This window comes from Prionailurus bengalensis, chromosome B3 (assembly GCF_016509475.1).
Source record: "Prionailurus bengalensis isolate Pbe53 chromosome B3, Fcat_Pben_1.1_paternal_pri, whole genome shotgun sequence".
NCBI classification, from domain to species: Eukaryota; Metazoa; Chordata; class Mammalia; order Carnivora; family Felidae; genus Prionailurus; species Prionailurus bengalensis.
In genome coordinates, this window is record NC_057355.1 from 134,373,360 (window position 1) to 134,396,334 (window position 22,975).

General features: G+C 47.0%; 1 protein-coding gene across 5 annotated transcripts in view; it reads right to left on the bottom strand.

Moving 5' to 3' along the window:
- NRDE2 (NRDE-2, necessary for RNA interference, domain containing) overlaps nt 1-22,975 on the bottom strand; it is a 51,511-nt gene that overhangs the window by 10,839 nt on the left and 17,697 nt on the right. For all 5 annotated transcript variants that reach the window (XR_006293468.1, XR_006293469.1, XM_043556828.1 and 2 more), the window contains 7 exons: nt 20,645-20,794; nt 14,374-14,824; nt 13,127-13,532; nt 10,896-11,029; nt 8,397-8,517; nt 2,694-2,869; nt 111-497 (listed from right to left, as the gene is read on the bottom strand). Coding sequence is in view for 3 of the 5 variants with exons in the window: in XM_043556828.1 (XP_043412763.1) it covers nt 111-497; nt 2,694-2,869; nt 8,397-8,517; nt 10,896-11,029; nt 13,127-13,532; nt 14,374-14,824; nt 20,645-20,794 (1,825 nt within the window). In the remaining 2 variants the exon portion in view is untranslated. The remainder of the gene's footprint in view (nt 1-110; nt 498-2,693; nt 2,870-8,396; nt 8,518-10,895; nt 11,030-13,126; nt 13,533-14,373; nt 14,825-20,644; nt 20,795-22,975) is intronic.

Sequence of the window (22,975 nt, forward strand, 5' to 3'; positions counted from 1 at the left end):
CTCTGGGGTCCCTGAACAAGGAGGTGGTGTGGCCCAGTGCTCCGAGGAACACCAAGAGCCCCGTGATCATGTACGAAGCCCCCACGTGGGGTGGAGGAGGCCAGAGTTACCTTCTCGATCTCGTACCGTAACCAAGAGAAGCAGAGCTGAGACCTCTCCCGGCCTGAAAACAAAGGCATCACAAGGTGAAAGATGTTGCGGATGAACTCCTCGCCCTCTCGATTGTGACCCCGGGTCCAGCGCCGGCGGCCCAGCGGGTCTGAGCAGCCAACACAGCTGACACCGGAAAAGGAAAGGTTGAGAAAAGTCAGTGGCATTTCGTCATGAAGCCCGTCATCGAAGATGCTGTTCTCATCCATGGCCAGGTAGAGGCAGGAGGCTGGAGGGCTGAGGCCAGAAGGCACGCCCAGGAACTGCAGAAAGGCCGCAACCAGCTGAAACTGAAGATCCTGGCTGGAAAGACGGATCATAGACTGTGCGATGTCATCAAACAGCACCTGCAAGAGAGACGAGATGAAGGGGCCTGCTCGGGAGCTCGGGTTGTCTACTGTGACAAACAGGGCTTCATGACTTTCCCCACAGCTCTTTTTACGTCGATGTGCTAATGACTCGATATTATTCAAATTAAATTTTAAACGGACAAGAGCTAGGTTTCCTGAAAGATACAAAAAAGTCAGAGGCCTCACAGGGCTCCAGAGAGCTGGAGGGAACTGTTGGCAGGCTTAAGCCAAAACCTTCCAAAGGAGCCTAACGGATTCACAGAAAATCTAGAATCATACTCACTTCTGAAAGCACACATATTTGCTTTTGTGGTTACTCTAAGTTAACGATAGTTAACACTGTTTATTAAGATAGAAAATAATTTTACTATTTGGTGATTTCCTTGTACAAAATTGTTTTCGGAAATGAAAACTATGCCCAAAAGGAGATAAAAAGTAGCAAGGCAGGAAGGAAAGGCAGCAGCCATGGACCATGAGGTAAGAGCAATTAGAAGAGAGAACGCTCCGACTTCAGCCAGATCACGATCTCGCGGTCCGTGAGTTCGAGCCCCGTGTCAGGCTCTGGGCTGATGGCTCGGAGCCTGGAGCCTGTTTCCGATTCTGTGTCTCCCTCTCTCTCTGCCCCTCCCCCGTTCATGCTCTGTCTCTGTCTCAAAAATAAATAAAAAACGTTGAAAAAAAAAATTAAAAAAAAAAAAGAAGAGAGAACGCTAACTGCAAATGTCCACAGATGATTTCATGCAGTAACTTGAAAAGGTAAGGCCACGGAGACCAGCCTTTGTCTGAGGGCGCTGCTGACCTGCTTGGTCCCTGTGGTTCTCAGCAAAGAGGAAACCAAAGCACGAGCATAATAAAACTGGACGCCCTGGGGTTCTACTCGTCAGAACCGTCAGTTAATCAGAAAGCTGTTCTACTCCAGGCTCTGACTGGAGGAAAAGCTAAGGGACAAGGAACGGCTCACAGCAGCAGTTTGGTCCAGAGACGAACTTCCAGAAAATGGCTGGAATTCTGAGCCTTGAGAACGAACTTCTGGAAGGGTGACCCCGAGCGCCATAAAACCCAAACACCAAGACCCTACTCCTCCTGACACAATCAGCTTCAGCCGGAAAAGGGACTCGCCTGGCGATGGGCCATTCACCAAACATCCGAGAGTGGAGTGGAGGTTTCCCTGAAGTCAGCCCCTCCTTCCTGCGCAGAGCTCCCCACTTTCCTGATCTTAACTGCAGTCTGGCCACCCCATTCGCCACACCCCAAACATTCCAGGCACCCATGCTGACTCCTCTGCCTGGAGCAGATCTGGCTTCAAATATTCACTCACCATCCAGGAACATTAGCTTTAGCACTCGCCCCAAGAAAAGCACCGTCCACGCACTATGACCCGGCAGCAGGCAAAAATCCCCACCCTCAAGGCAGGTAGGTTGTGAGGGTCACAGACCACAAACCAGGCCGAAGCCAACAAGCCTCGCCACTGCAAACACCCCCCCGGTCTGTACCTAGAACATGCTGTGAGCCACGCAGTATAGTTGGTGTCTTACGAAACTGGGTCAGTTTCAGGTCTCAAAATAGAATCTCTTCCTTTAATGTAAATCGTCAGAGCTGCTGGTCACTAGACACAGCGCAGCACAGACCAAGGCATTCGATGATAGTAAGTGAGATAACGTGAGACGTAAGTCAAGGACTCGGTAAGTCAAGACGTAAGCCAGGACTCGGTAAATGCTACTTCCCTCCCCAGCAAGACAAGCGGTACACTGACTGTCCCGACACGACCTCTCCATCCAGGTCCTCTTGTCTTCTAGAATCAAACCTATCTGCTGTACCTCTGAGGATCCCAGAGTGCTGCGGGGAAAGTGGACGCGGTTAAAGAATCTAGGACGGCGATACCACGTTTTAAAACCCTGAGTCCTCAGGCTTCTGTGTGAAAAAGTAACTGAATAACCTGGAAGACAATCTCCGGGGAAGCCTGCCCTCCTTACCTGGGGACAGGAACTACCTGGTCAAGTTCCTCCAAGCTCCCACGCCACCAGTGGCCCAGGAAGTTCCCACAGACAGAAACAGGAGCAAAAGCTAACATCTCCCAAGCCAGGCGAGTGCTCAGTGAGCTCAGCAAGCTTCTTTCAGGTGACCAGACCCCAGGGGAACGGGGAGAAGGCAGAGACCCCAAGGCCGGCCTCCCTCCTGGGCCGGGGGACCTGCCTGTCTCTCTGGATCCTCACAGTCTTCCTCGGTTTGCTTCTTGGTCTTATCAGGGCGCCACGGCCGCCAGTGCCTCTGGTCTCGGGACCGCTCGGTGGCAAGCCAGATCTGCCACCTGGGCAGACTCTTCTCTTTTATTTCCTGGTCCTCATCTTCTGGCTCATCATCATCATCATCTAGACAAGAACGGGACTTTTAGCCCCCCTCACCAGCCATGGACACCCAACCGCTCTGCTACGCCAGCTGCTGTGGGGGGCCCTGGAATGCCATGATGAGTAAGACCCAGGCCCAGCCTTCTGGGACACTCAGGGACTCAGAGGCACCGAGGGACTCTGCTATCATCCATCAAATCCCCAAAACTCCCTGGAAGATCAGCCAATGAAATCAGATGATTTTTAATGCTATCACAGCAATTTAAATGGGAATACGCACATTACAGAACAGCACTGCCCAAGAGGACTTTCTGTGATAATGACATAATATGTACCCATGTGTCTAATACGGTAGCAACCAGCCATGTGACTTACTGGGCCCCTGAAATGTAGCTGATACCAGAACTAAATTTTTTATTTCATTTTAATTAAAATGGCCACATGTGGGGGCGCCTGGGTGGCTCAGTCGGTTACGTGTCTGGAACCATCTGGCTCTTGGTTTCGGTTCAGGTCATGATCTCACGGTTCATGGGTTTGAGCCCTATATCAGGTTCTGCCGCTGACAGCGTGGAACCTGCTTGGGCTTCTCCCTTTTTCCACTCTCTCTCTCTCTCTCTCTCTGCCCCTTCCCTGCTCGCTCGCTCTCTCTCAGAATAAATAAACTTAAAATAAAATGATCACATGTGGCTAGTGCCTACGTATTTGGACAACACAGTTCCAGAACGCTAAATGATATTTAATGACAGCACTGGTTCAGCCTTTCTAAAGCCACCAGAATTTTCAGCCAGTGGCCTTATGACTACAACTGGTGTCCACTTCTCAAAAAAAGGCAATTCAAGATTATCCTGTACTTTCATTTTGTTTCCTAATTCTGAACATGCAGAATGGAAGAGGAGAAAAGTTCAATATTTAAAAATAAACAAACAGGATATATACATTGGTACAGCCACGCAGAAAACAGTTGGCAGTTTCTTATAAAACTAGACACGCACTTATTCAAAGACCTGGCAAATACAGTCTTTGGTGCTGATCCCAGAAAAATGAAAACCTACGTACACACTAACACCTGCACACTAACACCCACGGCAGCTTTATCCATAGTGGCCAAGCCCTGCAAACACTCCAAATGTCCCGCAGTAGTAGGTGAAACGAGCTGATTCGTCTACACCTACTATTCACAGTAAATGTGAATACACTATGGACGCGTGCAACAATTCAGACGGATCTCAGGGGAATGATGCTAGGTGAAAAAAAAAGTCAATCTTAAGAAGTCACACAGAACACAAATGTTGGTGAGGATGTGAAGAAACTGGAACCCTTGTGCACAGGTTGGGGAGAACAGAAGATGGTACAGTGCTCTGGAGAACAACATAGCGGTGCCTCGGAGAAGTTTTTAAAACTACCGCGTGATCCAGCATTGCCGCTTCTGGGCACACGTGCAGAAGAACTCTAAGCAGGTTCTCAGAGACACGTGCTCCATGTTCAGAGCTGCAAAAGGTGAAGCAACCCAAGTGTCCGTGGACAGGTGAACGGATAAGTAAAATGCGGATGTCATTCAGACTTAAAAAGGGGGTACTGAGGGCCACCTGGGTGGCTCAGTCGGTTGAGCGTCTGACTTCAGCTCAGGTCATGATCTCACGGTTTGTGAGTTCGAGCCCCTCATCAGTCTCTGTGCTGACAGCTCTGAGCCTGGAGCCTGCTTTGAGTTCGGTGTCTCCCTCTCTCTCTGCCCCTCCCTGCTCATGTCCTGTCTCTCTCAAAAACAGTAAAAAAAAAATTTAATAAAAAAAAAAAAAAAAAGGAGGCACTAACACATGCTACACGTTGGACAAACCTGCAAGACATTATGCTAAGTGGAATAAGCCAGTCACAACACAAGTACTGTCTGATCCCACTTATCTGAGGTTCCTAAAATGGTCAAACTCAGAGACAGGAAGTAGCATGGTGGCCGTCAGCCGGGGTGGGGTAGGGTGGGGAGAGGAATGGGGAGTTACTGCCTAATGGGTACAGAGTGCCAGCTGGGCAAGATGAGGAGGTTGAGGAGATGGACAGAGGTGAAGACAGTTGCACAAGAGTGTGCATGTAGTTAATGCCACTGAGCCATATATTTAAAAATGTTTTTTAAGTGGTACATTTTGTGTGTATTTTACAACAGGAAATTGTTTTAAAAAGTCACACGCCCTATGATTCCACGTATCTAACGTGTAAAATAACGTGACAACATAATAACAGGGGTGGAGGGCAGATCAGTGGTCCTCTGCGGTGGGCGTGGGGGCGGACATGGCTATCAGGCACAGCATCAGGGAGCCCGGTGGTGACGAATCGTTCTCCGACAGCGGGGGTGGCTACAGGAAGCCATGCCTGCGATTAGGCTGCACAGCACCAAACACGCAAGCAAATGAGAGCTCGTCAAGCCATGAGATGCGCGGGTGCACACGCGCACTCACACACGCACGCGCGCGCACACAGGGGACCGCCCCAGGGTCACTTCCAGGCTGTGCAACTGCACAGTCGCTGGTGGGCCCTGGGGCGGGGGGAGGGGGCACAAAACCTCCCTGTGTATTTTCCAACTTCCTGTGAATCTCTATTTCAAAATAAATGAGTAACAAGAACTCCAGAGAATTTAAAGGCATGATGTGTATATTAGCATTTTAAAGTTTATTTATTTATTCTGAGAGAAAGAGTGCGAGTGGAGGATGGGGAGAGAGAGAGAAAGAGAGAGAATCCCAAACAGGCTCTACACTATCAGCACAGAGCCCAATGTGGGGCTTGAACTCACAAACCATGAGATCATGACCTGAGCCCAAGTCAGATGCTCAACCAACTAAGCACCCAGGCGCCCCTGTACATTTGCATTTTAAACTCAATATTCTGGGGCGCCTGGGTGGCGCAGTCGGTTAAGCGTCCGACTTCAGCCAGGTCACGATCTCGCGGTCCGTGAGTTCGAGCCCCGCGTCAGGCTCTGGGCTGATGGCTCAGAGCCTGGAGCCTGTTTCCGATTCTGTGTCTCCCTCTCTCTCTGCCCCTCCCCCATTCATGCTCTGTCTCTCTCTGTCCCAAAAATAAATAAACGTTGAAAAAAAAAATTAAAAAAAAAAAAATAAATAAATAAATAAACTCAATATTCTATCTATGGCTCAGTCGGTTGAGTGTCCGACTTTGGCTCAGGTCATGATCTCACAGTTTGTGGGTTCGAGCCCCGCATTGGGCTCTGTGCTGACAGCTCGGAGCCTGGAGCCTGCTTGGGATTCTGTGTCTCCCTCTCTCTCTGTCCCTCCCCCACTCATGCTCTCTGTCTCTCAGAAATAAAAATGTTTAAAAAAATTTTTTTAATAAATAAATAAAATAAACTCAATATTCTATCTAAACACTCTTCTGAGTTATCAAAGAAAGGTAAAATTTAACTATTTATCACCTTCTAAAGAGTTACATTTAAGGTAACCCTTTAACCACACTGAAAACTTCTCACCATTAAGAGAAATCACCTGTGAGTCACACATCAGACTTAGATACCTGAACTTATTACATTAGAAATTCAAAAGATTACATGGTTTTGGAAAGACATATATAAATATGTAACAACACAGACTAACAGAAAGTGAGGGTGAGAGAGAAGAAATAAGCTGTGATGTATGAAGAAGAAACACCTCAGAATCAATGATAAATACCAACTACACTCTAAATGCTGACCTTGTCAAGATGGACAAGAAAACTTAAAAATAAAGCAAAAACAAAGAATAGTTATCATTTCATTTTTCTGGAAACAAGAAACGGTCAGCCTTTCTTCTGATCCTGCTGGTTTTCTGGAAGGATCCCACTAAATTCACTTAACTTAATAGAAGATTCTCCGTAACGGAAACGCCAACTTATGTCCGTAACTTGACATTAAAAATCAAGGTTTTGCCACTTTCTGGGAAAACAAACTTCACATCTGATTATGAGTAACTATTGGGCCTTTGAGCACTTTTCGGAGAAGTAATGTTAACTTGGTCCCTGGAAACTGCTAGGAGAATTCTACTTTCTTCTCACAGAACATGGTAAACCTTAGAACATAAATTCCATGCACTTTAAGAGTCTTGCCCATTAAAACAAAAACAAAAAAGCAGCCAAAACACAGAGAGGCATGCTGAGCTGGTAACTCAAAGAGAAGTTACCACCAGAAAGACTTCCATTTTCTGGTCCTTCATGGGTCTTGCAGACTCACTGGCTTAAGAGGGTAACACCTACAAGCATTTTGCCCTGCAGGTCATTTTTCTTCATATAGGAACCCCTGGTGAGCCTGAAGAAGGTTCCAGTTCTCTTTGGGAGAGAACACTCCGGGAGAGTCAAAGTAGCTGAGCCAAGCGAGCGTGACCTTCGCTGATGGCGCTGCCCCCAGCAAAGCTGCTCCGGGCACCTGAAGGGCCAGAGAGGCCACCCGGCCTGGAGCGCGGCACAGACACACTGACCGCGGCTAATCCAGAGTTTTCGTGCCTCAGGTGAAGACGCCGCAGCCAGAAGGGTGACGTGTGTGAGGAGGGACCCCCTTGCACTTTCAACAAAACCAGGGTGTGAAATCCCAAGGAGCTGAGAGCTGCGCTGGCCAGTACGACAGCCGTGCACATGCGGCTACGGGGCCCTTGGAAGTGGCAAGTCTGAACTGAAATGTGCTAGAAAGTGTAAGATACACACCAGACTTCAAAGAGCTTGTATGAAAAAAAAAATGCAAACTATCTCAATGTTTAAATTATTAGTTACATGTTGAAATATTAAGGTTTTGACACACTGGGTTAAACAAAATATATTCCCATTAATTTCACCATTTTACCTTTTTATTATTATTTTTAGTTTTTTATGTTTATTTATTTATTTTTTTGAGAGAGGGGGAGGGAGAGAGAAATCCCAAGCAGGCTTCGCACTGTCAGCATGGAGCCCGATGAGGGGCTCAAACCCACGAAACCATGAGGCCATGACCTGAGCCGAAAGCAAAAGTTGGACGCTTAACCGACTGAGCCACACAGGCGCCCCACCATTTTACCTTTTCAATGTGGCTCCTAGAAAATGTAAAGTTATTTTTGTGGCTTGAATTATGTTTCTATTGGACAGTGGTGTCTTAGGGTGTAAATCTGGAACGTGCTTTGGGGTCACTTAGAATGAGTTACACAAATGCTAGTTAATATTTCACAGTATTCCTAAACAGGCAAGTGTTTGTCAAAGGATTTGTTGGTCTGTCCACTGCCAAGGAAACAGAAAGACTGACTTAAGTACACACTAAATGGGGCAGGGAGAGGGGGGATTTCAGGAGCAACCTTATAAAAGGAAAAATGAAAATTACTGCCCTTGGAAAGAAACTCGAACCCTCCAAAGGCCTGGGGGGTTGACCCAGGGGTGAAAGACCCTAAGGGTGAGGGACAGTCTATTCTCCAAATGCAACCACTTAACGTATTTTTGACATTCAATGTTCTTCAGGACTAATAAACAGCTTACACATATAAAGAAATAATCACGAAGATATGAAAACACATTCCAGAAGAAAAAGGCGGAGGCATACGCATCCTGAGAGGCGCCTTACCTGGACTGATGACCACCCAGCCGCCCCGCTCCTGCTGGTGCATCCACGCTCTCCAGCCTCGGGCGCCCTTCTCGCCAACCCGGGGCTCCCCACTGTCCCAGAAGGGCTCAAAGAATTCCACCTGTTCAGGTTGAAAATATGGAGGTTAGCCTAAGTTGTACAAAACTGCTGAGTCACTGAGCAGAGTGCGTTCTGACTGGCGTTAAGAGGGGCTCATGGCAGAAATCTTGCTCGCCATCAGTCTTCCTAGTAGATATGGGGTACATCCCCAAAATAGAAAAAACTAATTACGTAGTGTGGTGGGCAGCCTCCAAAATAGCCCCCCAGGACCCTGACCCCTCCTCTGTGGCTTTCACACCCCTGAGCGAGGGCTGGACCCAGTGACTTACAACGAACACAATACGGCAAAAAGTGACAAGCTACCACTTCTGAGAACCAGTGACAAAAAGACCAGCCGTGGTCACCGAGAAGTGCCTCCAGCTGAGTGGGAGAGGAACGGTTTCCCAGCTCTGACCCTGCTGTAGAACAGTCTAACTGGGAACAGTGACACTGCCAGTTCCCTTAAAGCCACTGGGCCCCTGAATACCTGAAATCATGTTGCTCTCCAGACCTTCTGCGGGGAAGGGGGTTGATTCAAAGTTTCAACAGGACAGCCTGGGAGCTCCTGATGGCATGACCTCTCAACGCTGTGTTCCTAACTGGCACAGTGCCCAATACATGGTAGGGACTCAATAAACGCTTGTCGGCAGAGAAAGGCACATGGCAGGCATCCGGTGAAGAAAATGGCCTGCGTGTTAAAGCCAGGCCCTGGGATCACACCTCAGCTCTCATGCGTTTGGGGCATTAGGTCCGCTGTGTGTGGACCCCAGTTCAGTGCAGTAATTCCCCGTGGAAGAGAAGTGATCACAGCCACGAACAGGAGAGCAATCATCTCATCAGCTGACAATAAGGACTTTAAAAGTGAACCAACGACTTGCTCAATGGAAGCTTTTATAAGAAACGTTTTGAAGAGGACGAGGTGGCCCACGGCCCAGGAGCCGCAGGACCGTCCAGCCTGAGCCTGGAGGAGCACCACACACACCGGGAAGAGGGCTGGGTCCCCGCACCGAGGGCCCGTCAGCCGCCTCGGGAAGGGGAGCTGGGAAGACCACCCCCCTCTCCACAGGTCTTGTTACAGGAGGGATCGAAGAAAGTCACTCAAGAAAAAGAAGTGTATCTTTTTTTTTTTAGTGTGACGGTGATAACCAATTTATTCATCCCATTGAAACAGACCAGACTCTGCTTCTTTGATGTTATGCTGTGTATGGTAACGATGTCTCTCAGTTATAAAGATATGGTACGTCATCAAAGAAAAAGCCTTATTTCAAAGTTGCCTTGCAAGTGCTTTGAGACTACATGTGCTACTAATATTTAAAATCTCCAGAGTGTGCAACAGTGGACACTCCGGGTGAGTGGCTCTTGACGCTTCACAGTCCCGGGCAGTGCCCTCCCCACAAGTCGTTGTCCTCATCACAGACAGCGAGTGTCGGCAAAGGGCGGCGATGAGGGCCATTCCGATCCTGCCCCCACAAGCACACACCCTGTGCCCCGCAGTCAGCTAAGACTCATGTCTACGGCACGGCATATTCCTAAACTAGCAAAGCACGTCTTAAAATAATGTTGTTATCTGGCTTATCATACTGCTAACCAGTTATACTAATATTAACCAATATTCTTTAACCCAATTTTGCCTAGGAAAAAACAGATCAAAATAATGATGATAAAAATAGTCTTCAAATGCAATTCACGGACATTCCACAAGATGGAGACCTCAGCCTCTCAAGACCTCTGTTTAAGTTCACCATAAATTCAGCTATCCTACCCATCTTCCACCAGAGCCCCTTCGCAAAGCAGGAAACTGAGATTTCTTCCAAGGAAAAAGGGAAAGGAAGGCTTTCTTATACGGCTCTGTGGTAGGATGTTTTTACTGCTTCCACATCACAAAGATGGGCAATGTTCATGTGTCACCTAAATGACAACAGATCCCCCGTTAGGACGTGTGTTGACAAACCACCACCAAGTAACAGTGTTTGCAATTCTCACGAAGATCTTAGGTGGTGGAAATGTTAACTGGGGAAATGACGGAAGACCGAATTTCAAAGGCACGAAGGTAGGACAGAGTAAGATGTGACTTCAGAGGCGTAACAATTGTTTCTCCGCCTGGTGAGGACAATGAGCACTGAAACAAAGCTCCTAAGAAAAAAGGGGGGACATAGTGAGTCTTTATATGGGGAAGGGGGGAATCCTTCATCTCTCCATGTTTCACCACCTTCATTATGGAATTTTCCTTGGATCACCACAACACTCTGAGAAACAATTCTCAGCAAGACTGATACAAAGGAGGACAGGCTATTTGAAAAATACCAGCACCATCTCCCAGGATCCACACTTGCCCCCAGAAGAGAGAAGAACGGGACAGGGAGGAGAGAGGGAGGTGGGCCACGCAACCAGAACCCCCACCTGTCCTTTGGTGGGCAGGTCTTTCACACTGTCGGGTTTGAAGAAGGTGAAGTCGACCATGGCCTGGAACAGAGAGACCGCCTTCTCAGAGTGACCAGCCTGCCGCAGGAAGTGGCACTGCTGAAGAAAGAGACCTGAAAACGGGGAGAGAAGGGAGACTCCTGGTTAACAGCATCAAAGGGAAAGAACACAGCTTCTAAAGCATGCATTCTGGGGCTCCTGGGTAGCTCAGTCGGTTGTCTCTGACTCTTGATTTTGGCTCAGGTCATGATCCCAGGGTCATGGGATCGGGCCCCACATCGGGCTCTGTGCTCAGCATGGAACCTGCTTGAGATATTCTCTCCTTCCCTCCCTCCCTCCCTCTCTCTCTCTCTCTCTCTCTCTCTCTCTCGTCACCCTCTGCCCTTCCCCCTCCCCCTCTCCCCCTGCCCCCTACCCCCTACCCTCCTTGTGCACACTCACTCACACTTTCTAAAAATAAATAAAAAAAATAAACAAAAATGTGCATTTCCACACTGAGAATATCTTTTCTCCAAATTTAGTTACTGTGGTAATTTCAAAGCTGTAATAACACATGTCCTTATTAAAAGGATTCACAATGGTACTGTAATAAAATGATGTACATTTATCCCAATTTTTATATGAAATCATCGTGGAATACAAATACAAAGACTACATATGTTATAGGAAAAGAAGGCAAAAGGTTGGTCTGACCAGTTAATCAAATATTCAAAGCTCATTATGCCATGAAAAATTCTCGGGAAAGGATGACGTAGATTTTCATCAGAAAGCAGAGCAGTGTGCCGAAAGCTAGATGGCAGTAACCATCGGCAGCTTTCATCATCTCTTCAGAGTCGGCTGTAAGCAAATCAGGGTTCCATGCTCGAAGACGTTGGTTTGTCTCAACTGTGGTACAATTCCATTTACTAAATACTACTAAGCTGTATGAGCATACCGCGAACAGTATCAAACATGAGACTCTACGTCAGCGTGGCAAGTGCTTATTATTTCTGGAGCAATATATTTCTATCTTTAGAAGGTAAGAGAAATAGCAAGGTTTTGATCAAATAAATGCCTGCTGTGTGCCACACACTGAGCTGTCTCAGGTAATGTGCAGGTAATGTGCTCAATAACCCTCCAAAACAAGTACTATGCCACTGGTGCTGAGGGAGAAACTGGCACTCAACCAGGTTCAGGAACAGGCAAGGTTACCAGGGAAGGGCAAACCCAGGGTTCGAGTCAAGAGTGATATTCTCCAGCTCCTGCTTCACATGCTGCCTTCGGTAGCTCACTACTGGACACAGTTTATGTTCTAGCCTCCTTTGGGACCCACCAGAACTGTTAACAGCAAAATAAGAGCTGCTGCTATGCAGGGGCACCTGGGTGGCTCAGTCGGTTTAAGCGTCTGACTTCGGCTCAGGTCATGATCTCGCGGTTTGTGGGTTCAAGCCCTGTGTTGGGCTCTGGGCTGACAGCTCGGAGCCTGGAGCCTGCTTCCGATTCTGTCTCCCCCCACCCCCCACCCCGCCCCTCCACCCGCTCACGCTCTGTCTCTCTCTCAAAAATAAACATTAAAAAGAGGGGAGCGCCTGGGTGGCTCAGTCGGTTAAGCATCCAACTTCAGCTCAGGTCATGAATTCCATGAACTCGGCAGTTCTTGGGTTTGAGCCTCGCGTCGGGCTCTGTGCTGACAGCTCAGAGCCTGGAGCCTGCTTCAGATTCTGTGTCTCCCTCTCCCTCTGTTCCTCTCTCTCTCTCTCTCAAATAAAGATAAAAAAAAAAGAAAAGAAAAAAAGAAAAAGAACTGCATCTACACAACGACCTCCAGTCAGCTGGGGTTTCCCCCTGAACACCAAAGCCTGAGATCCTAGAACGGGGGAGACGGCCAGACAAGCACCTCCACAGAGAAGGTCACGGACAGCCAGAACATTCCAGACTTCTCTAGGTTTCCTCGGTTAACAAGCATAAAGGCTGGAACTTCCAGACCAGTGACACTTCTCTAACTTTACTGGCTCTAATGCCCACCCCACCACCCCCCGCCCCCCGATCAAGAAGCTGGAAAGGGGAACATCTGTGGTAATCACAAGGAATTCCAATACTTTTTTGTTTAAATCAGTTTTATCCATGTCGACACTTCTAAAGTAAAGCAAAACTCAGTGTTCATTTCTGACGAAAGCCGAAAGAAAGGAGAGCTCCCCCCAGACAAAGGGATCTGGTCCTCGGCTTCTTACCAAACATGGCGTCCTCGGTGCCCGGCAGGGCGGGGTGCGATAAGATGCTGCCGTCCTTCACGGCAGACAAGGTGCTCAAGCACTTGCCGTACAGACTGTGAATTTTTGACACCGTGAAGGTGCTAAACTGGCTCTGGCAAAATAAAAGGTATTTCTGCCACAGGGCTGTATCGTTGGGATGCAGAAAGATCAGTTTCTGCCACTCTTTGGCCAGGGCGGAGGGCTCCCAGAACTCGGAGCAGAGCTTCAGCTTGGCGAGTTTCAGGTCCACGCTGCTCTGGTTGCTTTCGATGGCCCGCTCCAGGATGGCCAGCTTCTTCTCCAGAATGAGCCTCAGAGACCGCTTCCGCTTTTCCTGCTCTCCTTCCTCGATGGCATACAGGCCAGGGCTCTTCATGACCTCGTCCTCCAGACGAAAACATCAAGTTACAAATGCGAACGGCAGTAGGGGAGCCCCAAACGCTCACCGCCCGGACAGAGATGCTCACAGCCCTTCCGGGCCGCACCGCCCGTCACCTCTCAGAATCAATCGTTAGTCCTGCTTTCTTGATAAGCATTTATCAGGGTTCTGTTTTGGTTTTGTTTTTGAGTGGAAACTCTGCTACTGGGGCACCTGTGTCACCTGATATGTTTGATCTTGCGTTTATTTCCCTGCCTACGCTCCGGCATTTCAAACTTCGATCACGTATCCATAGCCAGGGTGCAGTATCTCGGAAACTGCTTCCCAAGAGCCAACTTTACCAATAAAACAGCCAAATGTGAGGCAAAATAGGATAATGGTACACGTGGTTCAGCAACAGAGAAGCAGGACGAAGACAAAGCCACGTACTTTGGGACGGGAGCAGCACAGCTCTGACCAGGGAATGGTGTGAACACCACCTTCTCCCCTGGATTCTGCGTGTTTTGCACGCTGTCTATACCTCACGGGTACATCTCCCTGCCTGGTGAACGTCTACTCTTCTTTCCAGATTCGGGTCAGATTTCACCTTCTTCTGGAAGCCCTTTCTCACTCCCAAGTAGCAGGTCACTCCCTCATCCCACCCCCAAGTTCTGCACGGAAGCACGCGCTACCCCACACTGCGTTTATTCAGTCTGACCAAGTTCAGGGCGAGGGCTCCAGTCTAATCATCCTCAAACGCCTAGTGCCAGGGTTCCTCCCAGGGGCTCGAAAACCGCGGCACAGCAAATCTGTTTTCCCCAAACTAGGACAGTCACTCCAGTAAGAGAACTGGGACGGCGACACTTACCTGAAAAGCAACAAATGCCATCCACAGCTGAATATCCCGGGGATTCTCCCGAACTCTCCTGTTAAACTCCTCCACTTTGGCCTTGAGCAGGGCATGCTCTCGGTCTGTCTGTGAGTCTGGCTGCTTTGATTCTTGCTCTGAAGGACCCTGTCCTTGTAACCACTGCGTGGTGGACTGATCGTAAATCCCCAGAGGGTTCAACCAGGTCGTAACAGGAGGAACCACATCATCCGAGCCCTTCACTGGGATAAATGAGACCGGCTCAGATGAGGGAGGTTCGGTTTTACCGCCAACGGCGACTCCGTCAATGTTCATCAGTCCCACGCTCTTCTTCGTGAAATAGCGCTCGACATGCTTGTGTGAGTGCTTCTTTTCTGTGGCAGCCCCCTCCCAGGATATGCACTGCTTCTTAGGGTTAATGCCAAGGCAGGAGTCTCCTTTCCTCTTGTATCTTATATTTGCAAAAGAAAAGAAGACACCGAGGGCGTTATGTGCACGGCCTCTGCACAGGCGAAGGCTCAGCTCAGCAGACCTCAGCTCTCGTTAGACAAGTTAACTGCATGTATTCAAATTCACCTCACCTTCAAACTGTTTCTATTTAGAGAAATATGAGAATTAGCAATTAACTTTTTCTGTGTTTGACTTATTCCCCTAAACACTTCAATTCTTTGTTAACATCTCATGAATTTAAGATCATGCCTGTCCTCCAGATTCTAGTAATTTCTATTTTCCTGGAGCTTTGTAAAGTACTGCCCCACACGTTTTGTCATCGATCATCACAATCATACATACCCAGGCAAGGGAGAAATCCTCATCCCCTTTCACACTATTGCTAAGGACACTGAAACCCTGGGTGGTAATGTGTCATCTGTCTCCTAGACCAGTCCCTTTTCTTCAATGTGGTCCTGCATCTCCACTTAAGAAGGAAACGGAGAGGGCTAAAATTGTAGTTTTAGTCCTGAAACAAAAGTATGTTGGACAAAATTACATTTGGCTAGTTTCTACTCTAGGGGAAAAGAGTCTGGGTTCTAAAATGCTTTTATGGGACATGTAGATGTCCCCAGAATTACAAACACAGGACCACCGAGTATCTGCACAAAAGCTAAGGGAAAGTGTGCACTTTTCTGTACGCATGTTATACAAACAGTCAAGTAAAAAATGGGCAAAAGATCTGGAAGGAATTCACACCAAAGAGGACATGAATGGCCAATAAGCACACGCAGAACTGCTCAACACCATTAGTCATGACGGAAACGCAAGTTAAAACTACGAGATACACGGCATACCCACCAGAACTGCTAAAATTAAACACTGACTCTCATGTGCTGTTAGTGAGAATGTGAGTTGGTACAATCACTTCGGGGAAAGGTCTGTAAACTAAACTTAGACTTACCAACTGTGACCCAGCGATTCTATTTTAGGTATTCACCCAAGAAAAAGGAAACTGCATTTCTACACAAAGACTTGTGCTCAAATATTCTCAGTAGCTCTATTCATAACAGCCAAATACTGCAGAGTCCAGACGCTCAGCAATGAAAGAACAGATAAACAACGGTATGGCCACACAATAGAAGACGACCGGCAGCGAAAAGCAACGAAGTACCGATAAATGCCACAATGTGGCTGAATCTCCAAAACATCACACTGAGTGAAAGGAGCCAGACACGAAAGGGTGTAGACTCCATGATTTCATTTAGACGGAATTCCAAAACAGGCAACGCTAGTTAATGATGGGGAAAAAATCAGAACAGCAACTGCCCCTGGGGAGATGGGGAGTGGACTGAATGGAAAAGAGCGTGAGGAGACGTTCCGGGGTCACGTTAATGTTCTATATTTTCATAGGGGGCTGGATTATACAGGTGTATCATGAAGATTTGTGTGTTACACTGTATGCAAATTTTAAGTCAAAAGAAAAAAATGAAACAAATCTTGAATGCTAGTTAATGACATGCATTCTGAAGCATGGAGGGGGCAGCATACTGATGCTGGCATCAAATGAACAAGGTGGGTTAGAGGACGGACGAACAGATAAATATGTGATCAGGCGAGGGCAGCAAGATGTTAATGGCAGAACGTAGAGGGTGGGAATACGAGCTTCTTTCAACTGGTGCTGTATTTTTTTTTTTTTTTTTTTTTAATTTTCGTTAACCTAATGCTGTGGGGAGCAGCATGAGGAGGAGAGAGCTGCCGCTGTCTACTGTCCTCTTCCAGAAAAATCTGTCTCCACCATCTCCTGGTGGAGGCCCAGCAGCTCCTTTGCCTCCCCATAGTCAACAGGTGCCTGAGAAGCCTCCCTCACCACTCACACACACCCGTTCTCTTTATCGTCTCCCCTGGCTCCTCCTAGGTTACTTCCTGACGGTCTCTCCCCAGCCTAGTCCATAGAGTGGTCAAAACAATTTTAAGGTCTCCCCTTCATGACTATTTTGTTTTCACTAAAAACGAACGGTATTATGACATTCACATAATCTCTTATAAAATGCTTACAGAGTTTTCTGACGTTAAAGTGCATTTTGTAAAACCGATTTCAAGAGCTGCACTTTATAACAGATGAAAAGAATAAAGGAGAAAAAAAAGAATCTTACTGATATATATCAAGTGCCTACTTTCAGATATGTGAAAGTAGTTTTAAAAATAGTTGATGTTAGGGGCATCTGGGAGGCTCCGTCGGTTAAGCGTCCGACTTTGGCTCAGGTCATGATCTCACAGTTTGTGGGTTCGAGCCCCGCATCGGGCTCTGTGCTGACAGCTTGGAGCCTGGAGCCTGCTTCTGATTCTGTGTCTCCCTCTCTCTCTGCCCCTCCCCTGCTCACATTCTGTCTCTGTCTCTCAAAAACAAAATAAATGTAAAAATAATAATAATAATAATAATTTATAAAAAAAATAGTTGATATTAGGGGCATCTGGGAGGCTCAGTCAGTTAAGCGTCCGACTTCGGCTCAGGTCATCATCTCAAGGCTCGTGGGTTCGAGGCCTGTGTAGGGCTCTGTGCTGACAGCTCAGAGCCTGGAGCCTGGTTCGGATTCTGTGTCGTCTTCTCTCTCTGCCCCTCCCCTGCTCATGCTCTGTCTCTCAAAAATAAATAAATGTTAAAAATAGTTAATATTATGGCTTCAGGCTTTCCTCCCTACTTTAAGCACTTTGCCACACCATTAGTTTTAGCAAATATCATTTTTATTGTAAAGCTTTAAATTGGCCCACTGGAGGGGTAAGCCCTCATTTAAGTTAACGTCCTTCTATTTGGGTTTTATCTAATTTATCACTTGTCATAGAATCTTAATTGGGCAAAACCTAGGATGTAATTTAATGCAATATTCCTCCAAAGGAAGGCATGTTTCCTGTAAAATCCTTATCAAATAGTCAGCTGGTCTTACCTGAATAATTCCAGAAGGAATTATTGGAGATTCAGTGAAGGATATCAATGGACATTTAATTTAAATGAATTCAGCTATAAGGAAAAGGGAAGGGATGGGAGGGGAAGAGAAGGGAAGAAAGAAAAGAAAAAGGGACAGGGTATGGGAAAAGAATATATTTAAATCAAGCATATAATTCTGCCCTGAATCCACTGAGTGGCTCTGAGTCCCAGAGTGAGCTGTGCAATAATAAATTTGCCTTTCTTTCAGTGACTTAAATTCACACATGGCTCTCATGGTGGCAGTCACCTGGGTCCACATTCCAACCCCATCATTTACTAACAAGATGACCCTGACCAAGCTATTTCAAACAAAAACCAAAAACCTGTCTGTGCCTCAGTTTCCTCATCTGTGAAACGGAAATAATGGTACCCATGTCATAGAACACAGGGACGATCAAAAAAGTTTATAAATTTGAAGTCCTTCGCCATATAATAAGGACTAGATAAGTTTAAGTTATTATTATTTTATAAGACTTGGCTCTTAAACATAAGCCAACTATTTCATCTGGTATACAGCCAAAGAAACAATCCATTCCAAAAATGGATTAAAACTGAGCTGAACTTCACTGACAGCCAGGATGTTAGTCCTAAGGCATTTTCCGAAGGTAATTCTGACTCTTATACACAAACCCTAGGTCCCGTTCACTACAATACTCTAACACACACCAGGTCACTGCTGGGATGCTCCCACGATGAGAACATTTGCTCTGATACCGAGCCCAATCTTTCTGGAACTTCCACTCATTGGTCCTGGCTCTGCCTTCCCAAGTCACACAGAACCTTGCCAACCCACCTTCCAAAGACGGTCCAGCAAAGCTTAAAAGACAGTGACCATGCTGCTGTCACAAGCCAAATACCCACAAGCCCTCATCTGGTCCTCACAGGACAGTGCTAGCCAAGTCCTCTCAATGCTCCTGAGTTGTCACTGCCCCTAAGTGTGAAAATTCACAGCCTGACAAAACACCCCCTGTTCTCTGACCAACTCACAATGCTGTGGGATCAATACCTTCCGAGATCTGGACATTTAACAGCTGTACAGCCATTAATCCGATCAAGACTTATCTCCCCTAAACTTTAGGAATTAACTGGAAAATAACACCAATGCCCAAGCCCTTCCCATAGTATCTTTGCAATTCAAATGAATAAACTTGTCTCATTACTCTCTTCCTAAGATCTGGGCCGTTCATTAGCACAGATTTAAGAGCCACTCACTGTGAATACTTTTCCCTTTTCATCTATTAATAAATAATGCCTCTTTATTTTTGCAAACCGATTTCTAATTCATATCCATTATTTCTGATATCTGAGTGCAAGACCCAGCAGGAGTTAACAAATGAAGAAACAGAGGCTCAGACAGGGTAAGGGATTCACCTGGGATTCCATTATTAGTAAACGGCAAAGTCCATTTCCCAATCTAGAACACAGCCTACCAGACAACCAGGCCCATCTTTACTTGGGGACAGCAAAAGAACATTACTGGTTCGAGGAACACAGATTCCCAAAAAAGCTGCTTCCAGGCAGTATGATCTCCGGAGGCTACGTAACCTGTCTGAGGTTGCTTTCCTCGTTTGGAAAAGAAGAGTGTGGCCCTCCTCACACAGCAGCTGGAGAGTCAGACAGGCTAACGGGAGTGAAAGAGCAGGCTGGGCCGGCGTGTGCTGGCCTCCCCATCTTTGGCTGGGTCCTCCCACGTCTGTGGCGTGGAAAATCTAACGAGACTTTGAGGAGCAGGAAAATAACTCAAAAATATATGAATACACTTGAACAGTCATGCCTCTCAGACGTGACAGTACGCAGCTATAAATACGCACTAAAATCTTATGGATATAAACACATCGTAAAGGAAATCTTTGTTGGAATCACTTATGTGGTGAGGAATAACGTCATGATGAATGGCAACCATGAAAATTGGGAGGTGCAGCAAAGTAATGGAAACTGACATTTAGTTTAAAAAGTAATCAGCTTATAAAGAACGATAATGGTCTCCCCTTGGCTTTATATTCCAATATTCTCTACCTTCAATTTTCATTACCTGTAAGCTGTTTGGGAACAGAGATTGGGTGTCACTGTTCTTTGTGTCCCGACAGTGTCCTACAACTACTAAGTGTCTAAGGGATTTAAGAAGCATTTAAATATTTTTGATTGGCAGGCTAGAAGAGAAAAGTTTAACGAACTAATTACTGAAGCAAATACCATCACCCATTTTTTATCTGGTGATGTACACTGGAAACATTTTGAAAAAGTCGTTACTATTTAATGTCTTTTTTTTTAAACGGCTTACGTGGGGGAGAGAGAAATAACAGTCTCCATAACTTATAGATCAGGGGCACCTGGGTGGCTCAATCAGTTCAGAGTCCAATTTCAGCTCAGGTCATGATCTCATGGTTTGTGGGTCCGAGCCCCGCGTCGGGCTCTGTGCTGACAGCTCAGAGCCTGGAGCCTGCTTCGGATTGTGTCTCCCTCTCTCTCTGCCCCTCCCCTGCTCACCCTCTGTCTCTCGTTCTCTCAAAAACAAACATTTAAAAAAAAAAAATGGCATACAGATCAGACCAAATGGTTTCTGGATAGTTTGTCACAATTACTTACTTCAAGGTATTTTTAGAGTAACTCGTTCAACAAATATTTACTAAAAACCTATTACAAAGGAGACCTGGATCCTAACCTCAAGGTTTAAGCTTTCATTTCAGAATGTGAGAGATAAGACACATATGTCAACACCTCGGCAATGGGGGCCACCCCCCGGAATCTAGAAGGGATGGGAGCAGACAGAGACGATGCAGAGAGGGCTCAAGGGGGGCGGGGGGAGACAAGTTACTTCCCACCAGTGAAAATCAGGAAAGACACCATGACGGATACCTTGCTATATCTCCTCGGTAGAGAGACTTGTACTCCCAGTTTGCAGGATCCGGTTTCTTATCTGTTCTGAAGGTTTCCCCTGTGAGAGCCTGAACGTCCTCAAGCCAGACGCAGCGGTGCCCAGTATCAGCGACGGCGTTCCCTTCTCGGCTGTGGGGCAGAGGAAGGTGAAGCACAAAAGGGACATCTAGTTACACAGCCCACCTTTTCGGAAGTACGGAAGGTAAACATTTCAAACGCCGCACGGCATCAAAGTGCTTAAATGCATAAAATGAAAGGTGCATGTGTCACAAAGATGGAAAAAACTTTAAAATATAAAGCAAAAACTGTCAACGCTAAGTGGCATCTTACCAAGAAGTCAGCCTACCTCAGAAATTAACCTGATATAGCTGTTCAAGTATTCCATTAAATGACTGTAACTAGAATTTCGAGCATATGTGGTAAACAAGTGGGCTGCCCTTGCTTAGCCTAACTCATCCAAAAGCGCTCCGGTTATTCCAGCCGAATCTTGGCAACAACAGCAAAGCTGCAGCTCTGAATGGGTCAGCCTCAGACATCACTGAGGCTCGGGCTGAGTCTTGTTTGGACAGCTGGGCTCTGTGGACGGTGCCTCAGCCTTGTGTGCTGACCCCCCTTGCAAAAGGGCAGAGAGAGTCCACTATGAGACAAGACTCTTCGGTACCCCCAGAACCAACTAGAGATTGGGCAGACTTCCTGCCAAGATGCGCATGGAATCACTTCCCAGGAGTCAAATGAGAGTGAAGGCAAGTCTTTCTGGCATCTAACATCCTCCCTGCTCTCAAGATCAGCTCATAATGCTGCTGACACACAAGAGGCTGCCAGGGCAGAGTCGCAACAGCATTACCTTTGCTCTCTTTGCTGTCTGGCTCTGCCCAGAGAGAAATAACGACTCTAGAGGCTTCTAAATCATTCTTGGCTGGGAATACAAAGGAATGGCATTTCGGGGACACAGAGTAGGTTTCAATCAGTATTTGCTGAATGACAGCATCTCGGGTCACAACACACAGCGATTTTTAACATAGTCCCCTCTGGAACACCCGGAGGGTTTTCTGTTGACAAACACCGGAAGGGGCAGCAAAGGGAAGGAATGAGGTGGATGCATTCCAGAAAGAAATGGAAAGCCTGTGGCGGGGGCAGGGGCGGGGGTGGGGGTGGGGGGGGGCGGCTGCAGACCACTCCCGGGGAGGAGGCAAGGTCTGATCCGTCCCCTACCAGGTACTGAGGTCAAGAAGGAGGATGAGGTCTGGGCTGTGAGCAGGGAAGGGTCTGCCTCACCTGAAGATGAAGAGGTCGCCCTAGGAAACAAAGGTCCAGGCGAAGCTGTCGCCTTGGGGGAAGTGGCCCCTTGATCACCCTGAAATAGAGTCCCGTGGGGTAGACTATACCCCTGAGAACCTACTTTCCCCACATCCTGGAAGTACTCTCACAACGCATCAGTATCTTAGTCCTTGTCTCTATGGAAACAATTCCTCCAGGCCATCTTCCCAGGGAGAGGCTACAGAAGTTCAGATCGAGAAAATAAGAGAGCAACAATCGATTTTGATCTTAATGGGGATATTCTGCAAAGTATCAGTGAACTTAAAAATGCCATTTGGATCACAGAAGTATCAAGAGGCTGTAAAGATCACCTCCGATGTGATTAAGCACAGGCTGAAAATAACTACCTTTCAAGTTCGAACGGTAGTTCCTGTGTGGGTTCAAGAAATCCTTTAAAATTCACTTTCCTCGACGGTAGGGAAAAAAAGGACAGGTAGCTAACGGTGAGTTTTCAGAAGAAACGATGATTAATGTATTTTTCTTTGAAGACATACTGAAAGCAAAAATAGCAGTAATTCACTCATTCACGTAACAAAACTGTATTGAGCGCTTACTATGTACCAGGCCCTGTGCCAAGCACTGAGAGAACACAATGGCAAGCAAGACGGGAGTGATTCCTGCCCACAGAAATTCAGTCAAATTCAGAGCCCTTTTGCTGGATTCCCTTATTCTCCCCTCCTAGAGCAAACGTGGGTTACAGGTATAACACCTGAGACACAGAGAGAGAGCTAAATCAATCTGTGTCTTCTGAGCCATGGAGGCCTGCAACGTTCTCCACGGTCTGATGGCAGGACCCAGGAAGACAGCAGCGTCTGCCTGTCTGATGGCAACTCTATGGGCCAGAGTCCAGACTTACTCCAACACAGAGCTCTCACTGACCATCAGTGAGACTTCTAAGCATACGATGAAAGCAAATCATCCCTAAGAGTCAAAACTTCTTAAGAGCACTGCATTTTTTTTTTTAAGTATGTCTTAAATTTTCTCTCTTCTAGC